General features: G+C 29.5%; 1 protein-coding gene across 1 annotated transcript in view; it reads left to right on the top strand.

The window, feature by feature from the left end:
• The window catches only part of LOC123298992, a 586,059-nt gene extending 568,368 nt beyond the window's left edge, over nucleotides 1-17,691 (top strand). The window contains exons 5-6 of the mRNA XM_044881094.1: nucleotides 4,676-5,306; nucleotides 17,503-17,691. Coding sequence (XP_044737029.1) covers nucleotides 4,676-5,306; nucleotides 17,503-17,597 — 726 coding nt within the window. The 3' untranslated portion in view covers nucleotides 17,598-17,691. The remainder of the gene's footprint in view (nucleotides 1-4,675; nucleotides 5,307-17,502) is intronic.
• The last annotated feature ends 3,735 nt before the right edge of the window (nucleotides 17,692-21,426 follow it).

The raw sequence follows: 21,426 nt of genomic DNA, 5'->3' as shown, positions 1-21,426 counted from the left end.
AATAACGAAACTATGGTTTGGCTTAGATAAATCAAAAATAAAAACAAATTAAAACGTTTTTCAAAAAAAATTGAAATATTTACATCAAACACAGCTTTTCTCAAGCACAATTGATTCGTTCAATCAACTCACAATGGCATCCATTCCCATAAATTCAAACATTAAAACCATTTAATTATTTCACATCGCACTGAAAAATAGGTTTCCATAATGCTACACAATTACGAACCACTCGGTATTCAAAGAAAATAATAATCATCATTGTTTTCATATGTCAAACAATGATAGGAAATTTTCAGTTAACGTGTGAAAAATATATTTTCATCATTTTCATATATTTCTTAAAAAAAAACAAAAGTAACAGGAAATTTTCAACACCCCCACAACACAAATCTGCAAAGGGAAATTTTTCTTTTTAACTTTTTTATATAAGAAAAATATTATATTTAAAAGTTTGTTTTATGTATCTAACATACACCTTTACCTTATTTTCTAAGTTAAAGGTATGCACGTCAGATATTATGTTTTTCTTTTCACAAGAAAAGTTCCATATAGATCTAAAGCCGGGTAAAGCAATTTAATAAAGACACTAATTTCATAATTGGTGAAATTTTAGACGAGGTGATAAAGATCTGGCCCTACTCTACAGAGCTTCACGTGAGAACGTTAAAATGGATGAATTAAGGGCAATATTTAGATCATTTTTGAAAAAAAATGCAAATATCATTTTTTTCGATACTGTACAGAGCGAAAATGTCCAGAGTTATTCTTTTCCCGGAATTTTAAAGGTTTAAATTTTCAAGGAGTCGGGCGCCGGATATCTACTTTGTTGAGGTCGTTCTTATTTGAATATCTAATTTAGCGGATTTCCATCCTAACAACAATTTCTGATAGCCCAACCGTTTTGAAAAGTCTCTAAAATACTACATCTGGCTCTAGACTCGTGTAGAAAAGTTCCGTATAACATTGGTACAAGTCTTATGTATGCTTCGTCAAAAAAGTTTACGTTATTGACTTGAAGTTATGTGTGATCGAACTTAGTAAGAAAAGTTTTCTAATAGTTAACTCGTTCAATAACATTTATATTTAATAATTTTAATAAAAATGTATATGCTAGAGCCTTGAGCTTTCAAAAAATTCAATTTTAAGTTTAAATGGTGCTTTTTCATGCTAACGCATTCCCTTTCATTATAGGGGTTGTTCTTGATCACAAACTGATCTATTTCCTTGATCTGCTTCTAAAACTATCACCAAAGAGAATAGAAATACAATGTCTTATAGATTATTTAGCGGTGTTTTCTTCAACTTCTTTCTTTAAGTGGCTACTAACTGGCAAAAAACGTGAAGTTAGCTTTTAAAAGCATATAAAATGTTAAAAAAAAATAGGGAACTTCAAAAGAAATTAAGAAATCGCTTCCACATTCTAGATTTTTCAATATTCCAAGAAATGGCTACACTTTTTTAGATATTTCGTTTTTTTCGGAATCAAGTAAATTGATTCAGTTGCTAATAAGTATAAGAAAACAGGCCTAATTAGTAAGATGATGAAATATCGTTATACACTTTCTTCACTGGAGAAGTTCCTCAGCTAGGACTAAAGGACAATATAAATCAATATTTTTCAAAAATCACTTCGATAACTCTACTTGTAAATTAATGTTTCCCTACCCTATTGGTGGCACATGACCGTTCTTAAATTTTTATTTTAAGTATATTCTCGGTAATCGGTATGAGAGATAAATTTGAACAGTTGAAATGAATGACTTTTCAGTCATATTTCACTAATAAATTGATATCGATAATATGGAATCCATAGAGAATGGAATATGAAATGAAAATATGTATCATTTAATATCAAATGATAATAATATATATACACAAAAAATACTGTGTACTACTTTTAAGTACTCATGCTGATAAAAAGTGCTTTCATAAATACATACATTATGTATGAGATATATTTCATAAAATGATCTATCATACTTGATACAAACTACAAACTACAAACTTTAATAAAATATTTGTGACCAAATTGAAAAATAATAACTACTTATGGGTTAAGTCGAGTTAGGTAAAACTTTCGATGATATTACAGTTACACCTGATTATGAGAGAGTTGAAAGGACCGTGATTTTTTTCGCTTATTGAGGTTTCTCACTAATTCGCGTTTCTAGCTTATGGAGGTACAGGAGAGGTCTTCTTCTTCTTTATCTTTTGCATCATTTGCTTCTAAAAGACTTCATAAATATTCTGCCCATTGGTTACACACTCCCAGAAACACTAATAGAGTAGATCACTAATAGTAGATCAAATAGATCAACTTGACTGCATTATATATTTTTAATAGTATTACTATATCAATTGAAATGGAACCCAATACTCTCTATTGATAAATTGATGTACATTGAATCAATTGAGCAGCAATGATAAATAATAATTTCGAACAAGAGTACTAAAGCCAATAGATTCATCATAATGTAATACACTATTATAAAAAAGTTCAAATCGAAAATTATTAAAAAGCTTTCACTATTCTCTATTGACGTTACAACATTTTTATTGTATCTATGAATTGGAAAATGAAAATGGTATTTTTTTTTATTGCTATTTATAAATTAATTAGTCTTCTTTTTACGATAATGTATATATTAGCTCAGGAAAATAAGACAAAAAACAGTCGATTTGCTTAAAAAATCCAAATGAAGTTTTTTTACTGGGATTATCTTTATTTGGATGCAAGAAATGATCTATGAAAAGTCCATAGCAAAATGAAAAGTCCACAGCAAGAACTCCACTCAACGTCAGCGGATCAGGGGTTCAGTATCTCATAAATTGCAATAGCTAAGCAGCTGAAATTTTCTCAATTTAATATCATTTATATCTTTTTTAATAAATTCATAAATTTTCAACGAAATGTTTCATTTTTAACAATTTCTTACACTTCAAAGCTATTGAAATACAAAAAATATTTTAAACATTTTTTTAACAAAATCAAAATCAAATTATTATCAAAAGCTTTCTAGTGAAATAAAATATGTTATCTACAAATTTTACTGGTTTTATCCCTGGAAAATATTCCCATTCTCCCTTACATGCATAATACTATCCACACAGGATAGTAGAGGTATTATATATTTACCTTTAAATAATGCCGTACATATTAGATGTACCTGATAAATTGAATATACTTTTGTGCGTGACCAAGCATACCACGGAAAGGTAATTGAGATTAAGTGAACATGTATATAAAGTCATTATCATTTATCCGTCCTATCCATATATAGTTACATTTACTAGTATTATACTCATCCTCATGCTCTCCTAATAGTATGAGATAGAGAAGGTGCTTCAGTCAATTTTCCTTTAAAAGAAAATGAAGAGGTTGTGGTTGTATCGATGAAAGTTGTGCTCCAAATCGTACGCCACTCTTATCTTATGAGAAATGGCCTTCGCAAAGGGGAGTATTTATATCAAATTTCTGGACAAGTCAGAAAACTCAACTCTTTTATTTCGCATTGAAAGTTGTTTTTCGGTGTACTTAGATAACCACTCCATCTCAAACAGGTCATTTGAGTTACCTCGACCTCGCCCTCCGCCTGTTTTGTAAGCCGCAATCTACATGCTCTTCCAGATGCATGTTATTATGGTTGTTGCTCTCGAATTACCGTGTCATTCAATTTACGTTTCTTATTTAAAAGCATCTAAAAAACATACACTCTGGCTCAAAAAGTGAGCATGTCGCTTTTACGTATGTCAGTAATGGCGTGACCATAGAAAATGGAGTGTGTTTTCTATCCAGTTCTCGAATGAAATTTACAAAAAAAGAATCCTCGTGATCCTAATGTACGCAGGGCCTACATAATGGTTAAAGACGGCCTTTCAACTTTCAGCATCTTGCCTGTTGGAACTTAAATCTATAGAAATTTGGAGGTTCAAAGAATAGGGCTGTCTTAGGAGGCTTTTTTTGTCACGAGTTACATGGCTTTAATATATTCGATCCCTAGATTGCACACTTCAACCTGACCTAGCCTAACCGAATGTCGTTGTCGTAAAGAGCATAAACAACGAATTTTTTTTAAATTTTTCAAAAAGAGTAAAAATATTAAAAACAATTACATTTAGTTATGTTTTTCGCTGACGAAAATTCCTCAAAATTACGCATTTACTACGTAACGAGTTTAATACTATGATGTGTGAATAGCATACTTACTTATAGGTACTTGTAGAGCCGAACTGATTATGGCTTCTATCTCATTCTAACACGCATATAAATATTAAGTATTATCTGTGTGAAATTAAATTGTTACAACATTGATAATAATTATTGTTCCGTTAATTTATGTTTGTGATATAAATTTTGTACATTTTTTGGGTTGTTGGGGGGAAAAATCGACATTAAAATGTTGATTTTTGTTATCTTTTATGTAATTTTTATAATGATTGTTCATTTTTATACGTCCAGTACAAAGAGTTCTAAGTACTAGGATTAAACGAACAAAATATGGAAGAACCCAGTTTAGTAGATAGTCTCAAATTCGTAAAAAATTCGAAAAAATATCAAACAATATACTGCTTGTTACAAGTTTCCGAGCCATATGGATTTTAGAGTCATTATTTTCGTCTTTAGGTTACAATTATCAAAATAAACTAATTTAAAAAATTTCTTTTGTTACAGATCAATGAAAGTTTTCTAATGCGTATCACTGTGGACAACGAAATACCACAAACCGTAGAAACGACAGGCTATATGCGTGGCGCCACGAATATCAACAATCTAAATAACATTATCAGTTATAATTATCCATCAGTTCTTGGCACATCATCAAATCAACATCAACAAATCCCATCATCACCATCAGCGTCTTCATCCTATGGCGGAGGAAGTTCAGGTACTTATGGAAGTGGTCCTGGTAGTTATGGAAGTTCTGGTACCTATGGAAGTTCAGGTACGTATGGAAGTGGTCCTGGTACTTATGGCCATTCTAATACGTACGGAAGTAGTTTGGATTCATCTTCATCGTCATCGAATGTACCATCATCATTATCAACGCTGTTACTGCCATCTGTATCAACTGCATCGTTACAACAGCCCGCGCAGCCGCATCTGCCACAGCCACAAGATACTCGACGACAAAGTACAATAATTGGTATTCAAGTTGAATTGAATGCTGATAATTTTTTAGCAAATCGTTTACAATTAGAATGCATTGCAACTGTTTTACAATTGTATAAAACAAAAGCACGAATTTTAATTGATGAGGAGAAACCAAGATTGGCATCGGTGTTGAGTACACGAGATACTAATGGTAAGTACCCAAAAAAAAAACCATTTTGGCCATTTTTGTTGTTGTAGATATTAGATATATTTTGACTTCCCTCTACTGTTATTTTACGTTTACGATCATTTTGAACTATATGAGACTCATTAATTTGGCGGCAGTCTCGAAATTTTTTTGAAACTTTTGAATTACTCAACGTCTTAGAGGCCACTTGATAAGTCGTCTCTTTTTTTTCACCGGCAGATTTATGCTTATGATACCTTTGTGCTTTCAACCTTAGTAAGCTCGCAGATATGTAAGTGCGATTGCTGTAATGTTTCTCACCATTCTTGCTTCTCGCCTTTCATTGAAACTTGGTAAATGTGCCGGAATAAGACGATCCACTGATTAAGTTGCCTACATAATAAAATCACCCAGCAACTTATCGGTAAATGCAATCAATTCATGATACTTTACGGTACTTCTTCTCGCTACTTTACGGTATGAAATTACTATTGGCATTTTCACAGGCGATATTTCTGTCACTTTTAAAGTTTAAGGGTCTCGTGGCTTAGCGAAACTTGGCGTTAAACCTGGCGGTGAACATCTTTAGAATCTTAACCATAAAAAAAATTGATTTGTATCGTTGAAATATAACCTCCATATCTAAAAAAAAAAAAATGTTATTTTACGACAGGAAATATAAGAATGTAAAAATAAGACAAATATTGACTACTTATAATTTCATTTCATTTGAAAAATGTTACAATATCTTTTTTGTTATTCCCGATATGTATTCAACATACAATTGATGGTTTGTTAAACTGTTAAAAACCGGATCAGGAACACACAACACGAATCAACAACAAGGAATATAATATTATATAGACTTCTCTAGTTAGAGTGTAGGTGTATTCGTCATTCCATTTCAATATCAGGTGAATGAGTTGCTAATTTCCCATGAGACCACTGTGTTAAAATTCACTTTTATATGTCTATTGTGTTTTATCAAAATGTTCTCTCATTTTAAAAATATATACAGTGTGCCCAATTAAGACGGAAATTTTTTAGGGGAAATTTTAGTTTCAACAATTTCAGGTACTTTTTGATCTCGGATTTATAATCAGCAACCTCGAAAACCCCCGAGAAGCGATTTCTGAGGTGAAATTTTGAAATTTTTTTTCACCGTCACTATTTGGAGTTCTTTGGGAGTGTTCCCTACCCTATTTTTCTCATTTTTTATGATAATGTAAAAGCGAGTGGTTGGTAATGTTCATGAAAGTCTAAGGACCACTTATTCGGAGCTGTTCCACCACTTTTCCACATATTCCGGCTTATTAAGCGTACTATGCTAATACAGAGATTGGTTAAAATAATAAAATCATTACTATTTTTTTATAGTAGGAGGAAAATATTGGATATCTGACCATAGTTTTGACTCTTTGGTTTTGATTTCACTCTTGGGTAATAAGTCACGAATACGAATGCAAAAAATTGATGTATGATTATTTCCTATTATGCCCTAAACCGTGCAGAACTTTTTATCAAGAATAACTTTAACAAGTAATAATAAAATGTTTTTCATATGGTGCTGACCTAATTGGACACTCTGTATATATCCAAAAATACGAATACCAAATAATGAAGAGTAGAACTTTGTAAATTTTTTGGGATTTGTGTTTATATTTTTAAACGAAAACAAGGTTGTTCCCTCTTTGTAACAGTGTGTTAATGTGATAATATTTGAAATGAGAATGTATCATTAATTTCAATAGTAGTATTATATTATCTTGGGAGTACTGCGAACACATTTGTTGTAATTTTAAATTTTTGAAGTTTGTTATTACAAAATTATACGGAAACAAGAAACTTAATTCAATACTATCCACTGCTATTGTAATATTCAAAAATTTGAACTAAACTTAATAATTCGGAAAAGGTAAAGAATTTAAATTGAAATTAAACAAAGAAAAATATCTTGAAACTGACTTTGTTGAAAAAATAATTGTCATTAATGTTTGAAAATGAATTCTGAACCATTATTTAGTTAAAAAAAATTTTAACAATTAACGATTTTCTGTCGTTAGTCTATTCATTATAAAATGGCAAATAAAACCAAAGACAAAAAAACTGTCTGCTGTCAAATCGGTAACCAAACAAAAGATTACAGTTGCCAACTCAAACATGTGAACCTATTAAAAAAAAAACTTGAATCGAACGAAAATATATGCTGCTCATATTAGATTTTAACCACAAGCCTATTCAACCAAACGCTAAATAAACCTTATTTTCGGATCAAAATTATCTCATATACCAAGTTTCTTCAAATTCTGAAACAGTTTATTGTAATGCTGCCAACTTTGAACCCTTTAGATTTCTATCCCGAAAAGTAAATTTTCTTGATTTTTGTAATTTTAACTCAAAGCTCCGTTTTTGTGAGGGTTGGATGTGTAATTTCTGGAATTCAGCCAAAAAAATCATAATGAAATGGATTTTCCTATTTTTTATTCTCAACAAAATGTCCTAATGTCTTATTTACTCAAAAAACTTCCATATTGCCACGTCCAATAACTTTTCTGGTACCGCTTTTGTCTAAGAAAGTGATAAACTTGCACCATATTCTAACAAAACCTAGTTAACATTTTTTAATAATTCAAAAAACAAGCACAAATTCAAGAAATTCGATACCGGTTTTTCAATTCTAAAAATATGGGGAAAATATCACATTTTGTTCAATAAAACATTGAATAAAGACAGTTTCATTAGATTTATACATAAAAATATCCATTTATCTCTATTCAAATTAAACGTTTTTAAAATTAAATTTTATAAAAATGAATACCAATTGAAAAAAAAGCTGGTTTTATTTTGTTGCAAATAAAATTTATCTGAAACAAATTAAATACAAAACGATTTATGTATAAATTTGTTTACAACATTTTATACAAAACACTAACTACATCCATCCATTTGTTGTCACACTAGAAAAAAATCACTTTGTCAAATAATATACGAGTTAATTATTTGATTCAAGAGTTTGGTATTCAACAACATATACAAAAATAGGTCTAGAGCTTTGCGTGGAATTTGACAGTATTTGTAGAAGGGCTACAATTTTGAGTGTATTTGGAAAATTGACATTAACATGAAAATCATAAGCAGGTTTAAATCTGAGAGAAACAGTGGTAGTCTATTGAATGAATACCTCATTTAAAACAAGGGCTCTTTTTTACCAACACGTCAGCACTCGCGTGTTCGGTAATCTATAGTTGCGTGATGAGAGATTTGCTCACGCGTTCTGTTCCGTTTGTAAATCATAAACTCTTGATAATTTTATAAGTAAGAGTGAAAATATTAGAGCAAGGAAAAATCTAAATAATGAAATTCATTTTAACTAATTTCACCATATTTCGTGAAGAGAGAATTTTTCACAGTTTTTCACATAAACCATTTGAAAAATATAAGTTATTCATGTTTTAAATCGAGAGTGACCCAAATGCTGATAACGTGAGTGCTGACGAGTTAAAAAATTCATTCATCCATTTGAACAGTATTGTTGGAAATTACTATGGTTTCTTAATATCTGTCTTTTTGTTGAACGTCTACTGAAACCAAGTTCAAGCCTGTTTTGGTGGTTTTATTTAAAGGCATCGTTTGTCGTATGGAAAAAGTATTTTCCTAAAAACATTTTCCTTTAAGATAATTTTCATAGCGACTAACTCTTTTTCAAAAATATCATCTTGTCCGATCATCGAAGGAACAAGATGGGCATTTTTCCCGTGAGGAACTACAGACAGCGAGTTTTTTTAAGTAAAGGAAATGATTATTTTTCCATTATTTATTATCTTCTGTTTGAAATTCCTTAGTGAATATTTTGCAATTTTAAGCTTAAAATTCAAATTTTTAAGGTTCCCTGAAAGAAAACCCTATGCTATGGAAATTATCGTAAAATTTTCAAATTTCCAATCGATCTGTCGAATGACTGTCAAATATAATACCTGACTCTGGAACTAAACAAAAATAGTATAAAAATTTTTATTCATATAAAATTGTTGGAAAAACTAGATATGTAGATATTTGTTTGTATCCATAGAAATATCGTAATATCTCTCTCAACGAACACGCAGTATCGTATAAAGTTACTACATATGTTCTATTTTTTTTCCTGGTGCAGTGGTATGTGTGTCGAGTTAGATTGCGAATTGGTCTCTGAAAACGGATATTAAATTTTTGAATATTTATTGCTATTTTTGAATAAATATTTACATGACAGACATCGCTTTGGGAAATATTTCAATGTCGTTCTATTTTTGTTTAATCGTATATATATTTATTTACATACATATATGCTATGTAAATGTACATTCGTGTTCAATAAAATTGCACTATTGATTTGTATATTCAATAGAAACTATTAATTTTAACTACGAATTTTGACAAAATAAATACTGAAGTCGTGTGACTGCGACCCCTGTAGTCCACACGGCAAACTTCCCCAAACTTCACAGAAAGGAAAAAAACATTTAAGAAAAGGTCTTATTAGCCTTTATAGATCATCTTCGAACATGTACTGCAGATTATGCTGGAACGATCATGATCTCCATAGATAAATGATGTGTTTTATTCACTCTTCAGATTCTGTTTATTCATTTTTTTCCAGTTTTTTTATTACCATTAAAAAACGGCTCAACTAATTCTACTGAAAATCAGTTCTTAAATACGCGATTACGCGTCGAATAAACACAGTCACGTGTTTATGTCATTACTGGTTCGCAAGATAATCGAGGCGAAAGAATCCGAACGAACATATGCACATACATACACACACACACACAGACATCACATTGAAAAGGTTTGATTCGGATATTGCGGCCTTGAAACCGCGGAAATATGTAAAATTGGAGATTTTCAAAATCACCCCATTACATTAACTTCCTCTGGGAAGTTAAAAAGTTTCTTTGGTTTATGACTGTACAAAACCAGTTGGATATGACTGCGTTAATATACATACCCCTAAAATGTTATCTAGATACTATATATCGGTATGAACTATGGTCGACTTTTGCGAAGTTTACAAAATACATTAACTTTTAATATACAGAATGTCAATCTATTATAATTCTCACGACTTAAAAATATCGAAATCTGGAATCAAATTTTTAATAATTGTTCTTAAAACTTAAATTGAAAACTTTTTCTATCTAATCAGAACTTAAAAGATTTTGAAGTATAGATTTAATTTGAATGATAGTCAATCAATTGGAAATTGACATACGGTATATTTTTTTGTAAATAATAGGAAAATAAAATTAATTTCCAAACACATTATAAATATGTTCGTACATTTGTGTGTAACTTATGGATGTTAAAACTACTAAATATTGAAAGTTTATGTGGAATACGGAAAATGCTTTATTGACATTTTGTTATTTTTTATGTTTGTTATATCAAAGATTGTTTTATAGATAATATTGGAAATATTAGTTTTTTTTTCTATTTAAATATTAGAAAAAAATTATCCGAATGAAATTTTTTGTTTCAAATTTTTAATATTCTAGGATGTAAAGAATTCATTCAATATTTGAATAGATTTTTTTCATAAACTGTTCCCGGAAAAATTTTGATCAATGTTTACTTGAGTATTAATTTATAGTTAAAGACGAAGCGGACATTTTGTGAAACAATTTATAACAATTTAAACACAGCATTTCCAAAAATCAACTAATTCCTGCATATTGAAAAGCTCTGAAAACAAAAATATATCTTTATGGTATAATTTACCACATTTCAAAAAAAAGAACGATTTTCGATTCTACATGAATAAATTCTTTAACGAGATTGTAATGTACTTTCTTTTTCGAAAATATTCTTCGGTTATAAATGATTTCCAATCAATATTCAAGTGATTCTTTGTTCCTTCTACTTTTTGTGATCAAACAAAAATTGTTCTTTTCGCATATTTTTATAGCTTTTTTTTTGTTTACTTAATTTTCTTATTAAGTGGTACATATTTGTCAACATGTCGAGAAGAGAAATCTTTTTAAAAATGTTTCAACAGGTTGTATTTTTAAAAACCGTTTATCGAAAATACTGGGAGATTTTCAAAGTAGATATCATATTAGAAGTCGTAGTTAGAGATAAATTATTTCAGTATAATATTTTTATAGAGGAGTGTGGTCTTTTTCAGCAGGGAACTAGGAAAAATGGTTAATTGTATTGACTTTTTATTGGATGATTTTTCTGTTCTTTGTTGCACCCCTAGAAAGAAAATGACCCAAAATGTGTTACTGAGAATTTCTTTTTCTAAGAAGTTGTCTAACATCACACAAAAACGCATATACATATATAATACTGTGTCCAAAAAATAAGGTGACATTTGAATTTAAACTGCGCGCTTTTGTTGTGAAATATGAATTCCTTCCGCCCGGCCAAACAGTCAACAAGAAATATTATTTGAACCTTATCCGTCATTTGCGTAACGCTATCCGCCTAAAAAGGCCGGAATTGTGGAAAGACAATTCATGGTTTTTACACCACGATAATGCACCATCCCATACTGCACTCATAATTCGTGATCATGTCAAAAACTCAACCCATATCGTTCCACAACCACCGTATTACCCTGATCTGGCGCCGTGTGACTTCTGGCTGTTCATCAAGATCAAAAGACCGCTCCGGAGACACCGTTTTGATACAAGAGAGGAGATTTAAGCCGCAGCGAAGACGGAACTGAAGGCAATCCCGGAAAGTGACTACAACCAGTGTTTCGAAAATTGGAAAATCCGTTGGCATAAGTGCATTTCATCGGGAGGGGATTACTTTGAAGGGGATGAAATTGATTTAGAAGAATAAATAAAGAATTTTCAAAATAAATACAATGTCACTTTATTTTTGGGACTGGTTTAAAAATATTTTTGGAATGAATCGTTTTTCAGAGTAAGAAAGAAGCCTGCGTAAAATTTGCCTCGAATCAAGAAAATTACCTTATAGAAATCAGGAATTTTCAGGTTCTTTAAAAACAAACTTAGTTTAATAGATACAACGAAGTTAACAACTTTCTAATGGGAAAAGTTTTTCAAAATTTAAAAAAATTTAGTACATATACATTTTTAAGGGCAAGGAATCATTTTTTAATTAAAAGCGTATTTACAGTACCGAAAAATGCGCACTGTGTATAATTTTTATATCAAAAACCTGGATAAAAGGCGATTGATTGTACATTTTTTACATTTCATTTTGAATTTTTTTATTTTTTAATAATGTGTACTTTTATGTCTTTTTTTTTCATATAAATTGATTCTGTTTTATTTTTCTTTTGAAGAAAATATTTTGAGTGTTTTTAATTTATAATTAAATGCGTGTTTTTAGTTACTTTGATTTTTTTATACGATTTAAAATTTTAAGTGATCTTGTAAAATTTCAAAACATGATGGAAATTTGTTGGTTCGTTTTACAAAGTAGATTGATCTTTTCAATTGTACCAACTTTGATTCGAACACAAATTCCATGTTACTTCAACTACCGATTTAAATATATTTAACTTCCATTTTTTGTTTTTTTTTTTCTAGCTTTTTATACAATTTGGACACAGTTCGAATAGAAAACTACACACGCTTTCAAGCTTTATTTAATCTCTAAATATTAAAATAATTAATTAAATACAGAAAATAATTCGACTTGACTGTCGAAATATAGAAAGAAGTAATTAACTTGAATTCAATTTCATTCTGATTATATAAATCCATTTTTATGTTAGGACTAAATTAACATCAAAAGTAATTTATCATTTTACCTGTTCTTTTTAATTAAGAAAAGACTTTAAGCCCCCAAAAATAAATCTCTATCTAGCAGCACTTATAAAACGATTAAGAAACAGTAGCTATACAAAGTAAACCAAACGGCTCCAAATAATGTGCATTTTAGCTTTAAACATAAAATTTTGGAGAGATAAAATTTCCAACGTCCTGTAGAACTATAAGAGAAATTATCACGGTTTTCAATGATTTAATCACGTGCCTCACCTGATGTTGTTCCTTGGGGAGAACTGTAAAAATCAACATAAAGAGTGCGCCCCCCAAGTACAATCGATTCGGGATTCATTGTTCTATCGAAATACTTTTCCTACTGATAGCTAGGTTGATAGCTAGCAAAAAAACGTGCAGTTAGCTTTTAGAAATTAGGGAAAATGACAACATTTTTTAGGATTTTAATTGATGATCAAAACACAGATGGCATTTACATTAATTGAGTTAACTGAGTACTTCAAATTAGCATCCTTCTTGTCGATACAATAACCAAAAATCAAGGGTATCAATTTTACGAGCCTTCATGTACAAATATTCCATAAACTAATATGAAATTTTGATATTGTTATTATGAATATCAAAGAACACATAATAATAATTTTGACAAATCTTGTTGTTGTACCACTTTAACTAAACTAAACAAAAGTAGATACACGGTAGAAGAAAATCTCAAACAAGAACAACCAAAATGAGATGATAGTTCACTTGACATTTATAATGGAAGTAAGAAATGGAATTGGTGAAATGAGTGGGTGAGTAGGTGAGTAGGTGAGTGTGTTTAAAGTACTTACTTTACGCTCTCTTCATAAGAGATAATCATAACATATTCGTTTCCTTTATGAGTATCTAGATCTCAACAAAACACCTTAGATAATAGTAAAAGCAAACAAATGTAGGTGAGCTCATTTACAGCAAGTCACAGGGAAAGAGATTCAAACATTCAGGGCGAAAGTAGTGGCAGACATTACATATAGACAGAAAGACACTACCTACCCTACATAATTTGGACAAATATGTAGAATCTTATTCTGATATGTAATATTATTTATCTACGAATACTATCAATAACCACAACATCTTAACGGGTACTATCTATAATTCTATGCGGGATACATTAAATTTTAAGTAACTTCGCATTGCGCTGCCCCAGCGCTGCTGAGTGTCTCACGAGACAGACACAGACTATTCTTGCCTAAATGTTTGTGTGCATTCATAGTTATACTTGTATGCGTTCGTTTAAATAGACAGACTTAAGACAGTGTCTATTACAACACGACAAACTACGATATTTACCGAAGAAGTTTCGTTTCTTATTCATTTTAATACACCTACACGAATATTCAGATGTTTAAGATTTTATCGTTGATAATAGAGAAAAATTGTTAAATGAATTCGATTATGTTATATTTATTGAGTCCAAATGGTCATAGATTAATAAGTTTCCCTTTTTAGTTAGTACATTTGACCCAAAAATATTTACATTTTATTTTTCTCTATGGGCGGAATACACTTTTCAACTGTACCAAAATATCCTGGAATTATTCCAGAACATTCAGTAATCTATAAAGTTAGTTATATGACATTACATTGTTAAGGTATGCTTAACATTTTAAACTGTAGTGTTGTTCCACTAAACGTAAATGCCTTACAAAATGTGTATAGTTCAACAAGAGGAAACACGAAGTGAGAGGGGATCAGAGAAAGGGATATGTGAGAAGTATAATACTAGACTAAAACATTATAAGGTGAATTAAATATAATAGGAATTATTGTTATACTTCCTTTTTAGATGAAGGCATTATATTCAAATTGTATATGTGTGTTTTAGAAACAGGATTTGTATTTTATCCTAGATTGTTCTGATTTGTATGATGATATTATTTTGTATTTCATAGAAGAGATACACATAGTCCAATCAACTACCTATAGAATTTCGATTCAATGTGACTGGAAGAAATAATTTTGTTAATGAAATCTTTTGAAATCGATTACAATTTTCTCAAAACAGTCTTATCACTATAAAATCAATGGTTGATATCCTGGAATTATTTCCTCAGTCAATACCTCGAAAACTAGCGTTCCACCTTGCGTTAATAATTCATTATGTATATTAGAAAATATGGCCATGAGTTGTTTTACATTTACTATTTAAAATTTTTACAGAAATCTTTAATCTAGGATTCAAAATGATGATCATTGATGGAGCAGTAAAATATCATATTAAATTTAATTTTTTTTAAATTATACCTCTTGTGTTATTCTGATGTATGAGCTATATTCTTGTAATGTTTCATGAAAATCCATTCGATAGTTTTTTCGTGAAATCGTAACAAACAAACAAACAAACATCCTTACTTTCACATTAATAATATATATAGGGAGTAGATAAGGAGATAGGGATGTTGAACTTTTATCTATTTTGGTTTTGTATTCTACAACAATTATCATAACATCATCTTATATGAAAAACAATTAATATTATTTTAAGTAAACAATCAGAATGTCACCTTTGATCTTTTTAAAGACGAAAATAGAGAATATTCTATTTGTATAGTTTAAAGTAGATTCAAAGTAGGTATTTATTATCACTATACTACGAGGGTTTCTACAAAATCTTAAAGATTTAGAAATGTTTTGAAAAGTTTCAAGGAAATGACAAAATGATTATTATACAAACTATTTTAATTATTTAAATATAATGGTATGTTTTAATATGATTGCGGTTTATAGATTTAAAATATTAAAATTGATTAAGGTATTTGTCTTTGTACAATATTGTAAAAATAGTGTACTACATCATACAGTAGTGGTATGTACGTATAGATATGCTTAGCACGCTCAAATAAGTATTAATTTTAACATGCTTTTAACTCGACTGTCCATTTATCACGTATTCTGTATGATAATAGCATGATAATAAACATCTGTAATTCTGTATATAATAGACATCTCTCTTACACTACTTATACTCTAAATATAATTGTTTCTGTTATACAAAAAATTTAAATAACTTTGAGTGACTATATTTCAAGAATGAAACTGTCAATAGTTTTGTTTTTTTTTTTTAAACTCGCATGCACAACTTCATGAATGTTCAGTTAGTTTTTTGAAAATATCTTAAATCTAGTATTTTTCTAGAATTAAAAAAACTTGTTAAAAACACAACAAAACGCAACCTTTCCTATGCTCTCCATGTTAATTATTCGAACTTAAATTGTATTTAACTCGAGTTAGAGACGGTCAATCGACTTCAAATTTTTTTTGTTAATGTATTATTCATAATAAGTATACACAAATTTAGAATTTTCTGTCGATATGCCCATACAACAACCTTAAACTAATATTAGATAAGAGTTTATTATTTCTGTTTATCAATCATTTTGGTCTGAAAACTGATAACATTCTCGTGAGTTTATTTTAAAGGGTCTTTTCAGTGTTTTTTGACTCAAATTTTTTTGTGCTTTTATCAAAACCTTCTGTACTTTGAAAACAGTTTATATAAGCATTTTCAAAACCTTATTAATTTATATATATGTTACAATGACATTTTTCTTCAGAACTTTTATGATATTCAAAAGAGTTGAATTTTTCTTTTTATTAAAAAATTTTGTTTCAATATTGTCTGTATATACTTTGTGGGAAATATTTTTCTTTTTAAATTTTTCCATATACATGAAGGGAAAATTTCTTATGAACAAAGATATTACATCTATTTTTATGGTACTGCATGTCATTTTTCCCCTAAATTCTTAGTTTTAGGATCTTGTAACACAAAATGAAACGCATAATGATAAAAAAACTTCATCGAATATCATAAAATGACGACCTACTTAGCATTTTTCGAATGACATTAGTTCAAGCTTGGCTTATTTTTTTATATACCATAGTTACGAAGTTAAAGATGCTTTCTTTTTAAAGCTGGTGTAAGGCATAGAAGAATATAAAGCTTTATTCTAAGGTTTTTTTGCAATACGAACTTCTAATAAGCGTCTGGACTTTTCGCTTTCGTTTAAAGATCGAAAATACAAATAGTTTGTCATAAATTAATTAATTCTACCCTTCCAATGCGATTTTGGGTTATGTTTTAGAAACTCTGGGGCATAATCGTCATTAGAATCTGATGTTTGTGTTTTTTAACCCCCGAACTAAAAAAGAGGTGTTATAAGTTTGACCGCTATGTGTGTGTGTGTGTCTGTCTGTGGCATCGTAGCGCCTAAACGGATGAACCGATTTTAATGTTTTTGGTTTCGTTTGATAGGTAATTTAACGGGGAGTGTTCGTAGCTTTTTTCAAGTGCGAGTTTGGGGTTCCGCACCCGAAAAATTTGTCGGGGGTTTTTAAATTTTGTAAATTTCACTTGTTGGAGCCTAAAAATGATTTTTTTCAATCATCTCTTTTAAAGTTTAAGTTACTCATCCAATTTTTTTTATTAATTTCAGGTTCAACCTCTCACCATTGTACAAGTTCATTACATCGTACTGCCACATGGTTATTAATCGCCATATTTGTTGCCAGTGGTATGTTCACACGGTAGCAGGTAGGCCCCCAAAATCATTTATTATGGTTACAACAACAAAATACAACATTATCTATCAATAATACAAGAAAATTTCAACAAAAATGTTAATAATCTCAACAAAATAGTAAAAAAAAAATATAATTCAGTGAAAATGTGTAAAATATAAACAATTTTTTGAATGATAATGTTTCTTCAAAATAAATGTTAAATTTTAATAATTAAAAAAAAAAAGAAAATCAGTGTTATTTCTAAAAAGATTAAGTAAAATTTTTCATAAAATAATAAACCATGGAAAATTGTGGGCATTGATAATAATTTATAATTAAATGAAACTAGTGTTTTTAAAAAGTTAATTTTTCATTTTATCTCAAAAGAAAAACATTTTATATGAAATCATTGCAAAAAAAAATTAAAGAAAATAAATTTTACACTTGTTTTTCATCAAGCAAAATGACTTTAGCAAAAAAATTAAAAAATAGAGTAAATATCAAAGAAGAAACTTTGTGTTTGGAGAGCCAAAAAATTTTTTTTAATTTATTCCTTCATCACTAGTTTTTTTTTTTTTAATTTAATCACAGATTTATTAAATTTTCCAATTGTTTTTGTCACATGAAAATAAATTTCTAATTGGAACGTGATAGACCCAAACACTAAACGGGGGTTAAGGATTTCTGTACGAATTCTTGCAGGCATTTGGTTCAGCTTGGAAAAAGGGTTAGGTGATAAATTGTGGTTGAATTTATAAATTTTAAAATCAATAGCTCATTTTCAAGGTAAAGGAAATTTGAAAAAATATAGCTTATAGCTTTCAATGAAATAACAAATAGCGACGGCGAAAAAAATTAAATGGAAAATAAATTTCTGTGACAAAAACAATTTTTCCAATTTTAAAAATATGAAATAGTTTTATTTCATTTGGTTAAATTTTAATTATTTTTATTTAAAAATTATCTTATTTAAATTTATAACTGATTGATGGAAGTTTTTTTGATATATTACACCAAAAAAAAAAGTCGTTTTTCAAAATATATAAGTCTGAATGTTAATAATAAATATTGAAAAATAAAATAAAATATTCATAAAAAAATGAAGTAGTTTTCTATTTAAAAATAGACGTTTGAGGAAAAAAAAAACATATTTGAAGAAAAACTAAAAAATACAATCAAAAAATTTAAGTTTTATTTTTGTATTCTAACAAAAACAAAAAAAAAAGTGAAAAAAATTTTTAGATAATTTTTGCTCATTTTAGTAAATAAGTCTAAGGCCATGCATAGTATTTCGAGGTCGTGCCTAACAAGTATTTTAAATTTTCGAAGGGTGCAATTTTCAATTGCGTGAAATTCCATGCTCCGCGAATGCAATATATTAGGAAATTGAAAAAAATTGGCTTCTCAAATTTTCAACCGCTTTCTAAAAAGACTACCCAAAACTATACTGGGCCTTAGACTTAAAAACTTTTTGAGCTAATAATGTAAATAACAAAAATATTATTTTTAAAAAACATTATTTATTTGTGAGAAAATTTTCAAAAGAAAAAATTGATTTGAAAGCAACAAAAAAAATTTCATAATCTTGAAAATTAATTTATCACACATATTTTTCAATCAAAACACTGATGGATAAAAATTTACCCTCAACTATTCATATAATATTATTTTTCATCGCAGACAGGAGCAACAAAAAAATAAAACTAGGAATAAAAGGAATTGTATGCATAAATTAAATATAATACTAATGAGATTTTTCCAACATGAAAATATTATTAATCATATATACTATGTTATATTATTCCAGGAGAAGACTCTGGGTACACGATGTATTTGCTCTGAAAGATTTTGGTAGTATGTGACGAGTAGTTTTTCGCGGACACAAAAGTTTGAAATACAAGCACTCAAAGTTTAGAAACAGAAAATAATACACGCTTTCAGTTTCTTGTAAGAGGCATAATATTTATAACACTAGGCAAGTGTCCAAAGCTCGGTATCAGCGGAGGCCTTCGCAGCCCTCAAAAAATCATTCTTTAAAGCCGGCATTTAATTCTACGCAGTAAGTGCAGGATTCAATTGCAAAATGAATGCACCAATGAAACCTGATTCCAAAGGCCTTGATTCTTATCCGGGGCCTCCAATTCATTGATTCGTGACCGAGGCCTCCAAAAATTAAAAACGGTCCTGATTTTATTCCATCGTTAAAGACACATCCAATAAAACTTCACAAAATAATCACCGCGAAAGTTCCATGTGCCAATTTCATAGTCATGGCTGAAGTGCTCTTAACGACTGTTGTTCTAGCCATCAATTCGAACATAAAAATTCATTGTTTTAGAATGTTTAACCGAAAACCCTTTCCCAAAACGAAATATTGGCACCGTTTTATTAAACGCATTGTGTTGCAGTAACCTTAGTTTTTACAAACTTCAAAAATTGCAACGTAGCGTCGCTGAGCTAATACATATTTTGACCATATGTAAACCACAATGTATGGAAAGCTCGTAAAATATCAAGAGTGGATATTTCCTAAAGTTTTGTAAATAAACGGAGAGAAATCATTATAAATAAGAGTGAATTACGTTTTATGAGCTCCAATGAAGTCAAAAGTAGAGTGACCAAGAGGCTTGTCAATAAAGTGCTTCAGAAATTGTGAAAATTTCTCTCATCACGAGTGTAAACGTGTATACTTTCGTTACTTTAATATAAGTCGTACTCAGTAAATTAAAAGAACTTGTGATAGAAATATGGTGAAATTATTAATTTGATTTTATTTCATTGAAAGATTTTGGAATCTTTCATAGGAGAAGAAGTTCTTTACTAAGACTTGGATAAAACTAAATTATTGCTTTTGATGGCCAGTGGCTAAAGGCAAGCAGAAACAATTCAACATAAAATCAACTGGGGTGCCTTTTTTCCATCATCAACGTTTCACCAGCTCTCTCCCGGTACAAACTATATGGTATTATAATAATAGAATAATAACACATTTTAAACATCCATTCAACTCCTGTCCCTCACTCCCACATCATCATGCACGTTATTATTACTTTTATTATTATTGAAGTTTATAAAACATAAAACATAGAACGTAGAACGAGCTACGAACGTAAAACGCACAAACCAACATGGTTGAAAATAACAAATAGATATTTTAATAAGCTCTGAACTACAAAATAATCAATCTTTAGTTTTGTAGAAACGTAAACAATAATAATTTTCTTATATATAAATTTGATGTCGTTTTCGGTTCATTTCACTGTCTTATTTTGACAAGGCACAGCACAGTACACACATATAATCAGAAGAGAGTATACCATACGGGAAAAGATAATGTGTAGAAAATGAATAAGAAGTCGCCCATTTCCATTCCATTCTGAAAACTTAACTCACTTCAACATACAAAATAATGTTGAAAATCTTGTTTTAATGTTTGTTTTTACAATGTCCATCACATTATCGAGCAATTCGGGTATCTTGCTTGTAAGCGGTTATTAGAAATCATATGCAATAACTAGACATTTAACACGTCAGCACTCATGTCAACCGTTCGATATTCTTTCGGCACTTGAAGAGATATTTATTCAGGTCAGGTCCTAAAATTTTCGAAGTTAATAAGAGAAATTCCCACAATTTCTCACAGGTTTTGAAAAAATAAATATATTTTTAGAAACTGTGAAAAGTCTAAAAAATTCATAATTCGAAAAGATATTTATGTTCTATATCGGGCATGAACAAAATGATCATTACGCGAGTGCTGACGGATTCATGGTTAGCTCATTTCAGCTATTCCAATTTCTCGAAGGTCAAGATGTAGTTCGAAAAAGTTGCGTACGTATAACCTTCGTATTTTGGTA

Source organism: Chrysoperla carnea, chromosome 4 (assembly GCF_905475395.1).
Source record: "Chrysoperla carnea chromosome 4, inChrCarn1.1, whole genome shotgun sequence".
NCBI classification, from domain to species: Eukaryota; Metazoa; Arthropoda; class Insecta; order Neuroptera; family Chrysopidae; genus Chrysoperla; species Chrysoperla carnea.
The sequence above is the reverse complement of the archived record's forward strand: the minus strand, read 5'-3'. Positions and strand labels throughout refer to the sequence as shown.